We start from the raw sequence: 16,345 nt of genomic DNA on the forward strand, positions 1-16,345 counted from the left end.
ATTATTTTGTAAGTGCTGATAATCATTATATTTTTTGTCATATTTATCACTTGAGTACTCTTCTGTTAAGTTATTAATTGCCGTTTGCCTCGGCTTTATGACTGCCTCGGTGATGTAGTTGCAATGTGTACGTAATACTAGTACGACTACCGCTCTGTGGGTTCCAATCCGGGCTCGGGCGAAATATAATAGTGACTGAGTTTTTCCATCTTAAAAATTACTCAGTCGCCGCTCGGTGTCCGGATGTCAGCGGTGTGATATCCCTGAGTCTTGGAAAGCACGTAAGGCCTATTTTCTCTCGAGTCATGTCGGTTTGCCATCTCACCGGACTATAAAAGTAAAGGAATAGACAGAGTACCTGTTTATTACGTATTAGTGTATTACCTGTGTATACCTGTGTACCTAGCTGATCTCTGCTGAGACTGGCCACCGTTGCCGAAATTCAGCTTAGGCTGATTTAATAACCGTTTATGATGTTTACAGATCATAACGATCTAGGAACCTAAAAGAGCTTAATCGTGTCTTAAGGGCATCCACAATTCTTTTAAATTATGAATTGCGGTAGTGCCCACTTATTACTATTTATTCTTTTTAAATGAAATAGTTGCGGTTATCATGCGGGCTTGTGCAATATGTTATACAACCACGAGGTATGCCCACTGCTATGTGTTCCTCGGCTTGCGACAAATGTCTCCTCATGCATGGGCTTTTGGTTTGAGGACCGAGCTCACAATCTTTGCCTTGGAGGGCATACCAATTAGCACCTCATATTAAATTTACTGATGGCTTAATATTTGTTTACCAGGTCTCCGGGCACCGCAGCAGGCATAGACGCCAGGGTAAAGGGCTGTATCTGTCGTCGTCATACGTGATCCCAGGTGGAGAAGGCACTGGCTGGGGCGACTGGGGAGACAGCACCCCGTGCTCCAGAACCTGTGGAGGCGGTGTTGCTAGTCAGAAGAGGATATGTTTGAAGTTTGGGTAATATATTTTGTTTCATGTACAATTAAAGTGCAATAGCCAGTCTTGAATCAGATCTTTATAGTAATGAAGGTAAAATCGTTAAGTCCAAAGTCAGTGTTTGAAAAGTAAACTATTTAAATTTGTGAAATACAGTTAGTAATGATGTTTTCGACCAATGCTCTAACTTGCAATAAACAACCTTAATGCCTCAGATGTTTATAGTAGTTCTAAAAAAGTTATTATTTCATAAAGATATTTTTACATTTCTAGTACAAAGCTGATAATCATATGTTGAAATATTTCAACAGATTACTGATTGAATTAAATATCTCCACAGTCCTGATGGCCAACCGCAATGTACTGGAGGGGACACAAAGTACTTCTCCTGTGAGACGCAGGACTGTCCTCCAGGCTCCGGCGACTTCAGAGCCGAACAGTGCTCCAAATACGACGACGTTGAATACAGGAATATCAAATACAAGTGAGTATATCTTAAAACGTGAAATCGTTGTACCCCTTTTAAGCACATTGCGCATACCGAGGTGAGATTTAGCATATAAAATTTCATATAGATTGCAGAGAAAACTCAATACATTCAAATTTATAAAGTTATAAATTGCGGTCAATTGCCATCACTGATCGACCAGGAGTAACAGCAGCGAATTCAACAAGAGAATCTATAGTGACGAAATAAGTAAGAAGTTTGCCTGATGGTAAACAACTTTCCATAAAGTGTCACGATCCGAACTTAAAATTTCACTGCAAGGCATTACAATGCACTCGTCACCCTGAGACGGTAGATTTTACGTCATAACTTCCATAACATACAATGTCCTTAAAACTAGAATGCAGCATTGTATCATCTGGTCAATAAAATTTTGCCGGCCTGCTTAACTGTTTTCTTACTTTAGATGGAAACCGTACACTCGGGGCCCAAATCCTTGCGAGCTGAACTGCATGCCTCACGGAGAGCGGTTCTACTACCGCCACCAATTGAAGGTCATTGATGGAACGCGGTGCAACGACGACTCGTTCGACGTCTGCGTCAATGGCACTTGTCAGGTCTGGTTTTTCTTTTGTTTCTTTTAATTATTGTCCTCATTTAGAAACTATGGAGTGACTTTAGTCTGATTTTTTTTTGTTTCTATTAATTAATGTTCTTGGAATTGACGAGTGATTCCATTAAATCTAATTATAAATCATTAGCATCAGCCACTGGTTGTCTACTGCTGGGGTTTCTATTAACGATTTTTTGACTGATTCTTTGAAAGCGGCATGCTTCCAGCAACTGCAATAATAAATACTGGAGTCCAAACATCATAATGTAGAGCAACGACAAATCTATACTAATATAGGAGACTAAAGAGTTTGTTTGTTTAAATGCGTTAATCTTAGGAACGACTAAACCGGTTTTGAATTTGTTTTCACTAATAGGTAGTAACATTACTCCTGAGCCTTTTAATCTACTTTTTATTCCGGGAAAATACAAAGCGGGACTTTTATCCTGAAAAAAAAAGATTATACATTAACGTCAAATCTTCCAAAATCCAAATCAATTTGGTCACAAAGCTGGTCAGATATATTATGAAAACAATTGATTTGTTTACAGCCTGTAGGGTGTGATATGATGCTGGGGTCCAACGCTCGGGAAGATAAGTGCAGACGATGCCGCGGCAACGGCAAGAACTGCTACACCACCAACGGGGTCCTCGACACCCAGGATCTTATAAAGGGTATGAATGATGAAATGGCAATCCGAATTCGGGATGAAATGTCCATACGAATTCGCGGTTTTAAATTATCTTGAATGTATGGAGGAAGTGTTTAGTTGCAATATATGTTATTTTATTCATGCCTCTTAAAAAGGCACTGGTTGTATTTATATATATTTTTTCAAAAAGAAATATGTAAAATTTTCATAAAATGTAAGTGTCAATTTAGGGTAAAATATTATAACTTTGAGTTTTCGTTCACCTCAGTCCTCTCGTGATCAAAAAGACTGCAAAGCCTTCGAAAGGAGAAAATCATTATATAAAAAACCGCAATAAATACCGGAAAATAATTTTATTCCAATGTCTACCATTCGCGTAAACACAAAAAAATCATTATACTGTCAATTTAATTTGTGTTTCAGGCTACAACGACATGCTGCTCATACCAGAAGGCGCTACAACCATTGTGATTATGGAAGTGAAACCATCAAATAACTACTTGGGTAAGTTTATCATACATAAGTTTGGAACCGGTAGTAAGTAAGTAATGTTTTATAATGCTTTATAGAACATTAACTGTTAGTTTTAAAGAATTAAAAAATATAAAATTTATAGTAATCTTCAATAATGACAAAGCCAAGTTAATGATTCTTTAAAACTAACAGTTAATGTTCTATAATAACAAAGCAATCTTCAATAATAACAAAGCCAAGTTAATGATTCATTATGATAACCTCTATAGAATTATTGTAAAAAAACATTTCGCGAGCTGTTTAGCACGCTGAAAAAGCGTTCGATTTTAACTTAACGCACCCTAATATAACAATTATAGAAAACCAAATATTTTTTAATATTTAATTTGTTTCTGGTATCCCAAGGTACAGCCTAGTTTGGGTACCCATGTCAAATAAGTTTGTCTTTATTTTTCATAATAAGCTTGTAATTAGTAACCATTGAAATTGTAAACAAATTCGGTTATTTACAATAAAAAATATTATTATTAAAAAAAAATATGTTTATTGCAGCACTCCGAGCTAAAAACGGCACGTACTACCTGAACGGGGACTACCACATCGACTTCCCGAGGAGTATGACGATCGCCGGCGCGCTCTGGTTCTACGAGAGGAGTCAGCAAGGGTTCGCTGCGCCAGACAAACTTCGCTGCTTAGGACCTACCACCGAACCTCTATACCTTTCTGTTAGTATTTCTTTATTAATGTTACAAAAAGACTTGATTGCCTTGGTGGCGTAGTTGTAATGACTACTGCGGTGAGGTCCTGGATTCGTATCCCTGGTCGAGACAAAAATAACAGTGACTGGGTTTTTCTTAAAAATTACTCAGTCGCAGCTTGGAGTCGGGAAACTGGCGGTGTGATATCCCCGTGCTTCGGAAAGCACGTAAAGCTGTTGGTCCTGCGCTTGATCGTTCTCCGGTCATGTCGGATTGACATCTCACTGGAGTAATGAGAGTGAAGGAGCAGAGAGTGCACCTGTGTATTGCGCACACACTTGTGCACTATAATATTTCTTGCATACTTGGCTGATCTATCTGTGGCCGAAATTAGGTTAGGAGGGATTAACTTTTGTTCCTAAGAAACCTCTATACTTTTCTTTTGGTGTAAGTTCTTATATAACGTACAGATTTATGATAATTTTTAGTTGAAATAACACAAATAATGATACTGGATTTTCCTGCTAAATATCAGCTTAGTTTAGGATTGTGGTTGGTGATAGACAGGCTCCTATTACATCACTACTTACGCCTGAAAACAGTTTTAAGGGATCAACAAAGAACAAGGTTCTATGTTACATTTCTTGCACAAAAATAACACATAATTCATGTTTAGTAATCAATTCAATAATCCCAAAAAACAAATAGAGGGGTACCATGTTTTCAAATTTTCACATATAATTTTTTAAAATTTTCCAACATAAGTATAATGAACGTAGAATCTAGTAACAGAGAGCCAGCTATACATAACTAATAGACATCTCCACCTCATCTCTTCAGCTCCTCCTTCAAAGCGTCAACGTTGGCATCGAATACGAATACAGTCTGCCGACGGAGCGCGCGCCGCGCCCCACGCAGAACTACACGTGGGTGCACGAACACTTCAGCGAGTGCTCGGCGACGTGTGGGGGGGGTATGTGCTGAACACCTCTTTATATCTATATTATTAAGGTTTATTTTTGCTTGGTATGGGGCTCGGTATGTGGTCGAATCGCTCCTTATTACATTACTAGCGACCCGCCCCGGCTTCGCACGGATGCAATGCTGATACTAAATACACTACAGAAAAACTGTGAACGTTGTATATAAAAACATAGCGGCCCGCTCTGGCTTCGCACGGGTATAACAAAATAACAGTATTTCTCCACTATTTAATGGATGTTATTATACATATAAACCTTCCTCTTGAATCACTCTATCTATTAAAAAAACCGCATCAAAATCCGTTGCGTAGTTTTAAAGATTTAAGCATACAAAGGGACATAGGGACAGAGAAAGCGACTTTGTTTTATACTATGTAGTGATGATGAAACAGAATACACAAGGTGAATGGTGGATGCATTACTACTTTGTGCAACGCTTCGGTGGTAAAGGAGGTGTATGTATAACTGTAAGAGAAAAAAATAACAAGGAAACTGTTCTGAATGTAATTGAAGAAAACTTCAATATTGATCACTATCATAATCATCAATAAGAGGACATTTATTGCTCGAAAGAGACTTCCCCCAAAGATTTCGCGAACAATTTGTTACAAGCAGCTTGCTTTCATAATGTTAATATTGTTAATGCTGTTACCGATTTGAAATGAGGCTACCTTATATTATAGTCGAAGATTAGTAAACACAATACTGATGCACAGGTTTCCAAACTCGAAACGTGACTTGCCGCACGCAAATGGACTTGGAGTTAGTGGACGACGCCCTCTGTGACGAAGGGCTGAAGCCAGTCACTAATCAGACGTGCAATAATAATGTGTGCCCCCCACAATGGGTCACAGGGGAATGGGGCTCTTGCTCCCATCGGTGTGGACCTGATGGGACCCAATCCAGAGAGATACAGTGCGAGAAAATTATTGTTAACGGGTAAGTTTTGATTGTATGAAATAACAGCAATTGCAGTATAAAAATACTTCTATAACAAGATGAAGTAGTAGAATAAGTCCAGCCAGTTAGGAAACTAAATTCGTGTGAGTTTGAAATTAGTTTTAAATTCTCATAAATCCTAATGTCACACTTTATGATAATTAAATAATCAAGAAAAAAAGGCATTCAGAGTGGCCAATGGTGATACTATGTCCCTAAGGCTCACTGTCTAAATATCAAGTTATAAGTTATCCACGTCAAGAAAATTACATTACATGTGAATATTTTTAGGTTCCGATCAATCGTTTCTGACAAGGAATGCTTCGACTTACTTGGACCTAAACCAGAGAAATTCAGGAAATGTAATGTCAACACCACGTGCCCAACATGGTTCACTGGACCTTGGAAACCGGTAAGTATTCCATCTTACATATTATACAAATATTAATTTCATTCATAAGATGAGAGCATAATATTAATACTTTAGTCATAGACTAGAAGAGATGGACTAACTAAATATTATTTATGCTAAATGTTTACCAGTGTTGGTAGATCTCTTATGCACATGATCATCTGAGCTAGTATTCTGTTTCTATAATCATGCGGGAGTATGCACGCACTGCTGTATTCTGGCGTTAAGAACATTGTAGCCAGCGTTACTATCACGATTACTAGGGATTCAAATTCAATAACAAAATTATCACATGCAAATTCATGCTTTACTATTGATTTTCATAACATGTCTTATTTGTTATAGTGTGATACATTATACGGTGAAGGTAAACAAACCAGGCAAGTGGTGTGCTACCAGAAAAATGGGCGTCGTATTGATGTACTAGACGATTCTGAATGCACTGACGAGAGACCTGAATCCGAGCAGAAATGTATGATTCACTCTGAGGAGAGGACCGATTGGGTCGCATCGGAATGGTCTGGGGTAAGTGCTGTGGAAGTTAGTTCGCTTTCTTCTTTCTCTATTCACCCTTATCTAGGTGAAGTCTTTGCAACATACTTTTGAAGCATTTAAAGGAAAAGCTTATGTCATCTTTTTTAAAGGATCCAGCCCTGGCAAAATTTTGTCAATAACTACACATATTATGTTGCCCGATTTGGAATTAGAAACCGGTCCTTCGTCATTATAATTTCGACCGATTTCTCCGCCAGTCCACTTCCCTACCTTCGTCAAAATTGAAGCCATAATTTCACGTTTTACTTTCAGTGTGACAACTGTTTCTCCACTATGCGTACAAGAATAGCTAAATGTACGACGTATGACCGGAAGCTGGTGGATGATAGTTTCTGCGCCCACCACCCCCTGCCAATACTGCAGGAGCCATGTGACGCCGCCACGTTACCAGCCTGCGACGTGCAGTGGTACGCCACGCAGTGGAGCAAAGTTTGTATTCAATGTTATTTGTTGAGCTTTATCGACATCGATTTAAGTTATCCGAGTTATCTTGAAAAAATTATACACTTTAGTGACAAGTGAATCTATTTAGCGGCGTAAAGGACGCCAATGTAGAGGAACTGATGGTTACGTTCCTCTATGGAAGGGGAAGATTTCCAGTCAGGCAGATGTTGCTTGTAACCGGCCGCGGCCCCTCCGACGGTTCCTATTCAGAGGTGGTATATATAGCGGTGATAACCTAGTTGGGTGTGGAACGGACTGCCAAGACGAATGTCCGCAGGTTCAAATCCCAAGGGCACACACCTCTGACTACTAAAAAATCATGTGTGTATTCTTTGCGAATTTATCGTTCGCTTTAAACGGTGAAGGAAAACATCGTGAGGAAGCCTGCACATCTGAGAAGTTCTCTATAGGAATTTTGAAGGTGTGTGAAGTCTGCCAATCCGCACTAGGCCAGCGTGGTGGACTGAGGCCTATTCCCTCTCAGTAGTAGAGGAGGCCCGTGCTCAGCAGTGGGCAAGTATATAATACAGGGCTGATATTATTATTTATTATTATTATATATATGCGCGATGCGCAACAAATTCTGCTATCGTAAGTCAGTATCGTCTCTCGCCATCTAGCGTGATTATTGTGTGATATCACCACAATTGTATCAATACCATATTGGTCTTCTCGTAGTTCTATTGATGTCGACGAGACGGCGGTTTTGTTATATATTTAAAATGAAATTATGAAAAACAAAGAATAACCATTTTTGACAATTTGGGCTCGACTAGTTCAAAAGGGGCAAGGATGTGTGACATGTCTGGACATGTCTAAATAAAATCTTAAATCTCCAGTGTTCGTCGGAGTGTGGCGACGGCACCCAGACCCGGCGCGTGTTCTGCGGTATCTACGTGAACAACACCGTGGTAGAAGTCGAGGAGAGCAAGTGCGCTGGCCTGACCAAGTACAGTGAGAAGAGAAACTGCACCGTGCCCAAGGAGAAGTGCCCCTCGCTGTGGTACACCGCGCCCTGGTCGAAGGTACGAAATAGCCTTATAGAATTTATATCTTTTGATTATAAGTCTGGAGAACTATATTGTACTAAATTAATATCTATAGAGAAAGAAAGTTCTTCTTGCAAAAAATCTGTAGACTAATTTTCAAGTAGAATGAGTGTGCAGCCAGAAATTTTGTAAATCTATCCAACGATTTTATATTCTTTTCGCCAGTGCCACTTAACGCATAAACTATTAATTATGGTAAATTTTTTGGTTGGTTGGTATTTAAATGTAAACACTAAATTCTTTAGTTGTGGATGCTTTTTTATTTATTACTAACAAAAAACATAGTATGTTACATATCTGTAAGTAATAGTGGTATCCCACTTACCACTAATATGGTCAGTTATAAAATGCATAAGTAAAAATATATTGAACACTAGTACCCAGAATAAGACAACTTGTGTTATGGGCACCAAAATCAATTAGTCTCAATTAATTAGTCACTGACGATCCTTGTTCCTTAGATGCTATACCTTCAACGCAAACCGAAAGTAATAACTCTATGGGTTAGACATATTCTAACGATAAGTCACGAGGTTAGACCCAAGGAACAAATAAAAAAACTGTAGTAAGATAATATAATAGAAACGTTTAGAACTTCTCTAAGGTCTATAGAAGAAACAATGGTTGAATTGAATCGGCATAATCTCTATATCCTGGGTTCCTAACCTGGAGGTAATTACTCCCGCGGAGGTAAATCACCTATTTTACGGGGTAACAATGAACCTAAGTATAGAATCGTAATTTAAAAAAAAGTAATAGAGCTGACGTTAATATTGTAAGGCTGTTATATAATTTATGTTTGTATTTGCTTGTATTGTTTGTTTCGATAACATTTTAAAGGGTAAAATTAGTTTTCCACATACATCACATGGGTAACAATTTTGAAAAGGTTAGGAATTACTACTGTACATAAACACAACACTTACAGTGTAGCAAAGAATGTGGCGGCGGTGAACAAAGCAGGCGCGTGCTCTGCCTCCGCGGCGACCAGTTCGTCTCCGACTGCAGTGGCCTCAACGTACCCGACTCCGTGCAAGTGTGCAACACTGGACCTTGTAATAAAGGTACGACAGTTTAAATCCTTCTAGATATCATTTTCTCTACACATGAACATTATGGTGAAATTTATATGGGTATATCTTATATTTAAGCTGTGGTATATATTATCCCAGTAGTGGATACCGGCAACTACTGAGATGGTTTCGGCCTTTGTCCATTACGCTGACCTAGTGCTGGTTGGCAATATTTACATATCTTACATATTCTTATATGTGTCGGATCCCTCACAATGTTTACCGTATATACAGTATATTATTAATAAATACTTTTTGCCAGATGAAATTATCACACTGGATTCCCACTCCACTCCAATAATGGACGAAGAGGATTGTGACTACGAGGAATATTATCCCGAAATCGGTCTAGATTTCGCATTAGCATTCAGCGGACGTACGGTGTGTATAACTGAAGATTTAACTTTTTTTTTTGGTCCTTTGAATAACAAGACGAACTTGTCGTTCGCCTGATAGTAAGCAAAACGACCGCCCATAAACAGTAGAAACACCATCCAACACCTTGAATTAGTATTGTTGGGTTTTCCACTGAGCTCGCCATCCTGTTATGTCTGACATGAGGATTTATTATGTCCAGTAGTTACACTGGCTAAAATGTCCTTCAAACGGGAACACAACAGTGACTATATACTGCTGTTTGACGGCAGAGATAGACATTACAGTGATACCGACCCAGGCGGACTCTCACCTATGAGAGACCTACCACCACTCTAAATCTTTTATTGTTTAAAAACACAACGACTGCATTTGCTGGTGGTAGAATATTTGTATCCGCCCGCATATCCACCGTACACAAGGTGCAAAACCCGACATATCACCCCACGCCAAGTGCGTCATATTCCGGGATCACCCTTTGTAAATCTAGTTCCAAACAGGCACAATTTAAGGGACAGAGGATAATTATCTCGCCTCAGTTGACCCTAACTAGACCCCACTCGCCTACCATCAGGAACACTAACTCGTATATATAAAAAAATAACCTAATGTAATAAAACTTGTATATACTTTGATGTAATTACTTTATTTCTTGTTTCCAGTCTCCAGACCTCATGTTAAGCGACACTCCATCAGCTGGTAAGTATGCAAATTGCTATCTATAACTCTAACTAATTTCTAATTGTTATTCATTCCTTAATTATATTTATTGTTCTAGATATCGATTCTGGCACAGAAACTGGATCAATTGATACGGGTAATATAGTTTAGTTTATTCTTTTAATATTCCAACAATTTAACGTAAGTTATTGTTCGTTAATGTGAACTTGTAACTGTACTCTGTAGTACCAAAAAAAATTGGAAACTTTTGCGCACGTTTTCTTCTTTATTTCATTAATTATTATTATTATTATTATTATTACATATTGTTTAATTTTTATTTTTTGTCCTCCGTCACGTCATTTCCAAACGGCCCAACGGAAGATCAGCGCTGGCTTCACTGTCAGCATATTGCTGAGTTGGTGCCTTTTTGTGACAAACATAGTTTTAAGTTTTTGTTATTTGTTTCGCTTGTTTGTTATGTTTATGTAACTTGTGTTTGTCGCAAAATAAATTTCTTTTCTTTCTTTCTTTCTGTTCCGAGAGCTTACCAGTACCATGCAATTGTTCCAGATTATATCACGGTGTCTGATGACTTCGGTATATCTGATGATGGGTCTGGTAGTGGCTTCTCAAGCTTTTCAACTGATTTCACATCTGATACTACAGACGACTACAGTACCGATTCTACGGATTCTACTGTCACCGAATCTAGTGTGTCACCGAGCAGCGTCTCAGGTAGTATTTTATTCTGATGGATTTGAAATAGAATTGCATAATTTACTAATTGTTTCTTAAGACTCTCCCTCTAGCATACGACCTTGAGCATTCGTTTCATACATTGTAAGCAGGAATATGCAGATTTACGAATAATTTTAAAAATAAATATCCAAACTTTTTGAAAATTTAAGCTACCAATATCTTCCATATTAAATGGTAATTTTAATAAATGATGTGTACATTAAGAGGAGATGCACTGAATTAACAAGTTTAGGAGCATTTTTATTGGGAATTAATGACATAATATGAATATTATAAATAAAAAATTTAATTAACTAATTTAGGAATATTGAATTGAATGAAATATATTGTAGAAATGTTATTTTTTGTTTTTTTCCATATGGTTTATAAATTTTGATTAGATCTTCTTATAAGACGGTTAGCTCGTCGTTTTGCTGGAGGAAGGAACTTATTACTCTTATGAAATATGTATGAACATCTTGCTAGATAAATTGAAATTGAAATATTATCTATTATTTAGTTTCCATTATATTAATTATTTTACTCAAGTACACTAAAGCCAATATACAAAGTCATATAACCAAAGGATGTTACCCTATTTTAAAATTAGAATTAATATAATTAGGGTTTTAATATTCAATGCTCATTTCATTATTATATTAAGTTTATTTTTTATTAAATGTATTTTTATGAGACAAATTGAGTCAAATTTTACAAACACATTAATATAATTTAAATAACAGACATAGTAAAATTTTCATCATTTTTTTTTTGTACAGACTTAAAGCATACTCCTCGTTCTGAGAATGGAACAGTGGAACCCAAGGCAGCAATCGCCACAAAAGACACCACCACATCCGAGACGGAAACTTCAGTAACAGATTTGGGTAAATATGATTTCTTAGAATTAAACATTATATGATATAATAACAATAGAGTGATTATTAAAATTACTAATATCTTACATTATTTTCCTTTAGATTACTCAACTATTGAAGACACAGATTACACAGTAACCGATTCATCAACGAGCTCAGATGAAACCACAGGTACGGACGATGAGTCAAGCACTACAACTGATTTCAGCAGTTCTGACTCTACTATAACCGAAACATATGAATCAGGTTCAACAGATTCTTCTACTTTAAAAGAAATATCTGAGACTGCGACGGATACCCCTGGATTAAGTGCAACCAGTGGTGATGAAATATCTGCATCGGATAAATCGAAATCGACAGACATATCAGAAACAACCGAAAAATTAGACTCAACGTCTTATTCGGCCACCACGGAATCATCTACCGATGAGAGCACTGTCGAGTTTGAAAGTTCATTATATACTGAGGACACGTCTGCCTCCACTTCCTCTGAGTTATCTTCTAGGGACATAACTGACGAATCTAGTACACCTTATACCAAAGACACAGAAGGAATAACTGCATCTGGTTCAACTGAATCAACATTCACCGATGAAACAACCATGTCTAAAGTAACGGAAGAATCTTCAGTTGCAGAGGAAGAAACGACGAAAACAACAATTACCGAAGAAGTATCAGGTACTAGTGAAAGCGCGTCTGTTGTCAGCGATAAAACCACAATGACAACCTTGTCTGAAGATACTGGAAAAACTTCAGTCTCTGAGGAAATAACTACTGAAATGACAGTTACTGAAGAAACGTCGGAAACTAGCCCAACTGAGGGTACCAGCGATAAAACGACAATGACTACGGTGTCTGAAGAGACTGAAGCATCTTCAGTTACTGAGGAAACAACTACTGAAACGACAGTTGCCGAAAATGCAACAGATATAAGCTCAACTGAAGTTACTGCTAGCGATAAGACTACAATGACTACCATGTCTGAAGAGACTGAAAAAACTACTGAAGAAGCAACGACTGAAATTACAGTTACCAAAGAAGTAACAGAATCTAGCTCAACCGAGACTGCTACGAGCGATAAAACAATAAGTACCTTGTCTGAAGAGACTGGAAAAACTTCAGTCGCTGAGGAATCAACTACTGAAAAGGTGACAGAAGCGACAGTGACTACTATGCCTGAAGAGACTGGAAAAACTATAACTTCTGAGGAAATAACGATCAAAACGACAGTTACCGAAGAACCAACAGACGTTGGTTCATCTGAAGCTATTACCAGTGATAAAACGACAGTATCTACTGCATCTGAAGAGACTGGAAAATCTTCGGTCTCTGAAGAAGAAACTGTTAAAACGACAGTTGCCGAGGCATCAACAGAACCTAGTTCAACTGAAGCTATTACCAGCGATAAAACGAAAATGTCTACTATATCCGAAGAGACTGGAAAAACTTCGGTCTCCGAGGAAATAACTGTTAAAACGACAGTTATCGAAGAATCAACAGAACCTAGTTCAACCGAAGCTATTACCAGCGAGAAAACGTCAGTGATTAGTACATCCGAAGAAACTGGAAAAACTTCAGTCTCTGAAGAAGTGACTGTTAAAACGACAGTTACTGATGAAGCGACAGAAATTACTTCAACCGTATCTATTGAAACTAAAGAAACATCAGTGTCTGGATCCACAGAGGAATTATCAACTCAAGCAAGCTCTAAAATAGAATCCCCAACAACAGAATCAGGAATTACGTCGCATACTACTTATGAAGAGTCTACTGTATCCACGACCGAAAAAGGTGAAGTTACGTCAGAGACTACAGAGCTTACTAAATCAGTGGTTTCTACCGAAACAATGCTGTCAACTACAGAAAAAGAAGAAACGATTATGTCAACAACGGAATTAATATGGACTGAAGAATCTTCTTCTACTACTGAAAGTACAGAAGAAAGTAAGTAGTTTATTATTTATTTATAGGTTAAATTTTTTTAGATGTAAAATCTTTGTAAATGGATGCACTTTATTTTATTAATTGAGTACATATTTTGTTATTTTAATAAGAACCGTCCGTAAATTTATTTTAAATAAAATAGGGAACATTCATCGCATTACTTTACTAAGTTCTTTTATTGTTACAGCGGGTTCGACGACTGAGATAAGCTCTGAATATACTGAAAGTACACCAGCTAGCCAAATCATCGAAGCTAGTACTACAGTTGCACCAGAAACAAATGAAACTGGCACACCTGCTTCTGCTTTACCCGTTGAAGGTTTTTCGACTTCTACTGAAGGTCTTTCAATTATATTTATTGCAAAATTCAAACAGTGTTTGTGGTCTTTAAGACGTGTATTAATATATTAACATTTTTTATTTACAGGTATTACAACACAAGAAAGTGAAGTAACAGTTATTACTACTGAAAAATCGAAACCCGGTACCAGTACGTATTTTTATTCATTAAAAATAGTTAATAACAAACAATGTCAGGGTTGTAAGCTAGTTAACATCTACATCATCGTTTCTTGAACCGCAATTGGTTTCTCATATTTCTCTGTTATCATCACAGGTATTCCCTCCTCATTTTCTCCGTTTTCTCGTGTTGTTTTGTTCGAACCCAATTCCTGTTTATATAGGTTTTCCTCTTTTCCTGCTAGCCCGTAGAAGTTAGTACTCCGTTTTCTAACATCTGTTTTGAATGGGATCCTTCAAGGGAAGTTGTTTCATAGGCGGTAGGAGAAACAAAATCAAATCCTTTTGCAACAACCATAAAAGAAGCTTCTAGCAATCCCACGTTAGCAGTAGAATCAGGAGCGATGAAACAAACTTTCATTACTAACCATAGTCAACAATTATTTTTAAACAACCTTAAAAAGTTTCTATTCTATATTTACCCATTCTATTTTAGCACTACGTAGTCCATGGTCTACACCAACGCATAGACGTCGCTGCAAACCAAGGAAGCGGACTTGCTCCAAGACCATGTTCGGATGTTGCCCCGACCGTAAAACTCCAGCCAAAGGACCGTACGATGAAGGTGATCAAAGCTTTCTCTAAATCGTTAACTATTTACTGCTTTACGTCTTTAAATCACTTGCGTGCTGGCTAAAGTTTGTAAAGGTTGTTTGATATTTGATAAAAATAAAGGCACCGACTTCACACTAAAAGTAACACCTATATTATATTTCAAGAAAAGTTGTTACATAGTGATCTTGAACGGATGGACAATGAAATTAAATTTCACTGCACCGCTATATTATAAAAATATTCTCAGGTTGTCCTCGGCCCAAGACCTGCCACGAATCTAAATTTGGCTGCTGTCATGACGGATTGTCGCCAGCCCTCGGGCCCTTCGAAGAAGGCTGTCCGACCATTTCGTGTACGGATACTCTCTTCGGATGCTGTTTATCTGATAACACGACCGCGGCAGAAGGCAATGACCAAGAAGGTTGTCCACCACCACCACCAGCTTGTAAATCTACAGTGTAAGTTCGGTACCAGGTCATTTTCTGAGTGATGGAGGTTCAAATATACTCGAAACTTCAATGAGCAACCTCCTAATTCCTAATTCTTTTGTCCATAGCAATTTATATTATTATACCATTATTCTTTTGAAACTGTAGGTGTAAAAAGTCTTACCAGTAAATTGTGTTTTGACTATGCCACAAGCCAAGAGGTTCAGTTTTGTTCATTATAATATAATTCTTTTCAGATTTGGATGCTGCGCAGATGACGAGACTGAAGCCAGGGGCCCTGATAAGGAGGGATGTCCTGAACTTACTACTAGTAAGTGGTATAAATGTGGAAAATAAAATTATCCATTTCTGTAATTCAATTTAAAAGAGTTAAAAAATTATGGCTCTTTAGTTCACCCTAAATTAGTAAAATAATAATTTCTATCAATTAGAAACATTAAATCGTCATCCAAATTAGTCATGCACTTGCTCAGTAAAGTTTAAATATAAACCGTATTTTTTTAGGCACAGAGCTACCGAGCACAACCGAATCTGAAGCGCAAACCGAGCCAGAATCAACATCATCAAGCGAGGCGACCACAACAAACATCTTCTCTTCCTCCATTGCATACGAGAACTGCACCACGAGCGAATTCGGATGCTGCTTCGACCAGGAGACGCCCGCCACTGGTCCTCAGGGAGAAGGCTGCCCGTGTAATTCTACTGAATTTGGTTGCTGTCCTGACGGTGTTTCGCCAGGTAATTTTAACTCCTTTACTTTAATTTTCAGAGTAATCTGTCCAATATATGGTGAATCAGTGAAAATACGCAGATCTATTGCTTTTAAGTTTTTATATCTAAAACTAGGACGTTCGTAACTCTTTTTTTTATCAAAGGTGTCTATGGTCGGTGATTATTTACACATCGGGAATCGTATATACGCA

At 37.7% G+C, this 16,345-nt stretch overlaps 1 protein-coding gene across 6 annotated transcripts in view; it reads left to right on the forward strand.

The window, feature by feature from the left end:
• Nucleotides 1-16,345, forward strand: part of LOC115453977 (papilin-like) — a 118,731-nt gene that overhangs the window by 79,610 nt on the left and 22,776 nt on the right. For 5 of the 6 annotated variants that reach the window (XM_037438352.1, XM_037438356.1, XM_037438355.1 and 2 more), the window contains exons 3-27: nucleotides 806-981; nucleotides 1,301-1,444; nucleotides 1,875-2,025; nucleotides 2,573-2,696; nucleotides 3,098-3,178; nucleotides 3,701-3,873; nucleotides 4,687-4,819; nucleotides 5,546-5,768; nucleotides 6,060-6,180; nucleotides 6,526-6,705; nucleotides 6,988-7,164; nucleotides 8,019-8,204; nucleotides 9,157-9,292; nucleotides 9,564-9,682; nucleotides 10,339-10,375; nucleotides 10,455-10,493; nucleotides 10,910-11,074; nucleotides 11,857-11,964; nucleotides 12,058-13,899; nucleotides 14,087-14,239; nucleotides 14,327-14,389; nucleotides 14,855-14,983; nucleotides 15,221-15,431; nucleotides 15,659-15,732; nucleotides 15,927-16,160. In XM_037438352.1, the coding sequence (XP_037294249.1) occupies nucleotides 806-981; nucleotides 1,301-1,444; nucleotides 1,875-2,025; nucleotides 2,573-2,696; nucleotides 3,098-3,178; nucleotides 3,701-3,873; nucleotides 4,687-4,819; nucleotides 5,546-5,768; nucleotides 6,060-6,180; nucleotides 6,526-6,705; nucleotides 6,988-7,164; nucleotides 8,019-8,204; nucleotides 9,157-9,292; nucleotides 9,564-9,682; nucleotides 10,339-10,375; nucleotides 10,455-10,493; nucleotides 10,910-11,074; nucleotides 11,857-11,964; nucleotides 12,058-13,899; nucleotides 14,087-14,239; nucleotides 14,327-14,389; nucleotides 14,855-14,983; nucleotides 15,221-15,431; nucleotides 15,659-15,732; nucleotides 15,927-16,160 (5,179 nt within the window). The remainder of the gene's footprint in view (nucleotides 1-805; nucleotides 982-1,300; nucleotides 1,445-1,874; nucleotides 2,026-2,572; nucleotides 2,697-3,097; nucleotides 3,179-3,700; nucleotides 3,874-4,686; nucleotides 4,820-5,545; nucleotides 5,769-6,059; nucleotides 6,181-6,525; nucleotides 6,706-6,987; nucleotides 7,165-8,018; nucleotides 8,205-9,156; nucleotides 9,293-9,563; nucleotides 9,683-10,338; nucleotides 10,376-10,454; nucleotides 10,494-10,909; nucleotides 11,075-11,856; nucleotides 11,965-12,057; nucleotides 13,900-14,086; nucleotides 14,240-14,326; nucleotides 14,390-14,854; nucleotides 14,984-15,220; nucleotides 15,432-15,658; nucleotides 15,733-15,926; nucleotides 16,161-16,345) is intronic. The other variant, XM_037438353.1, reaches the window with a different exon arrangement.

This window comes from Manduca sexta, chromosome 13, assembly GCF_014839805.1.
Source record: "Manduca sexta isolate Smith_Timp_Sample1 chromosome 13, JHU_Msex_v1.0, whole genome shotgun sequence".
NCBI classification, from domain to species: domain Eukaryota; kingdom Metazoa; phylum Arthropoda; class Insecta; order Lepidoptera; family Sphingidae; genus Manduca; species Manduca sexta.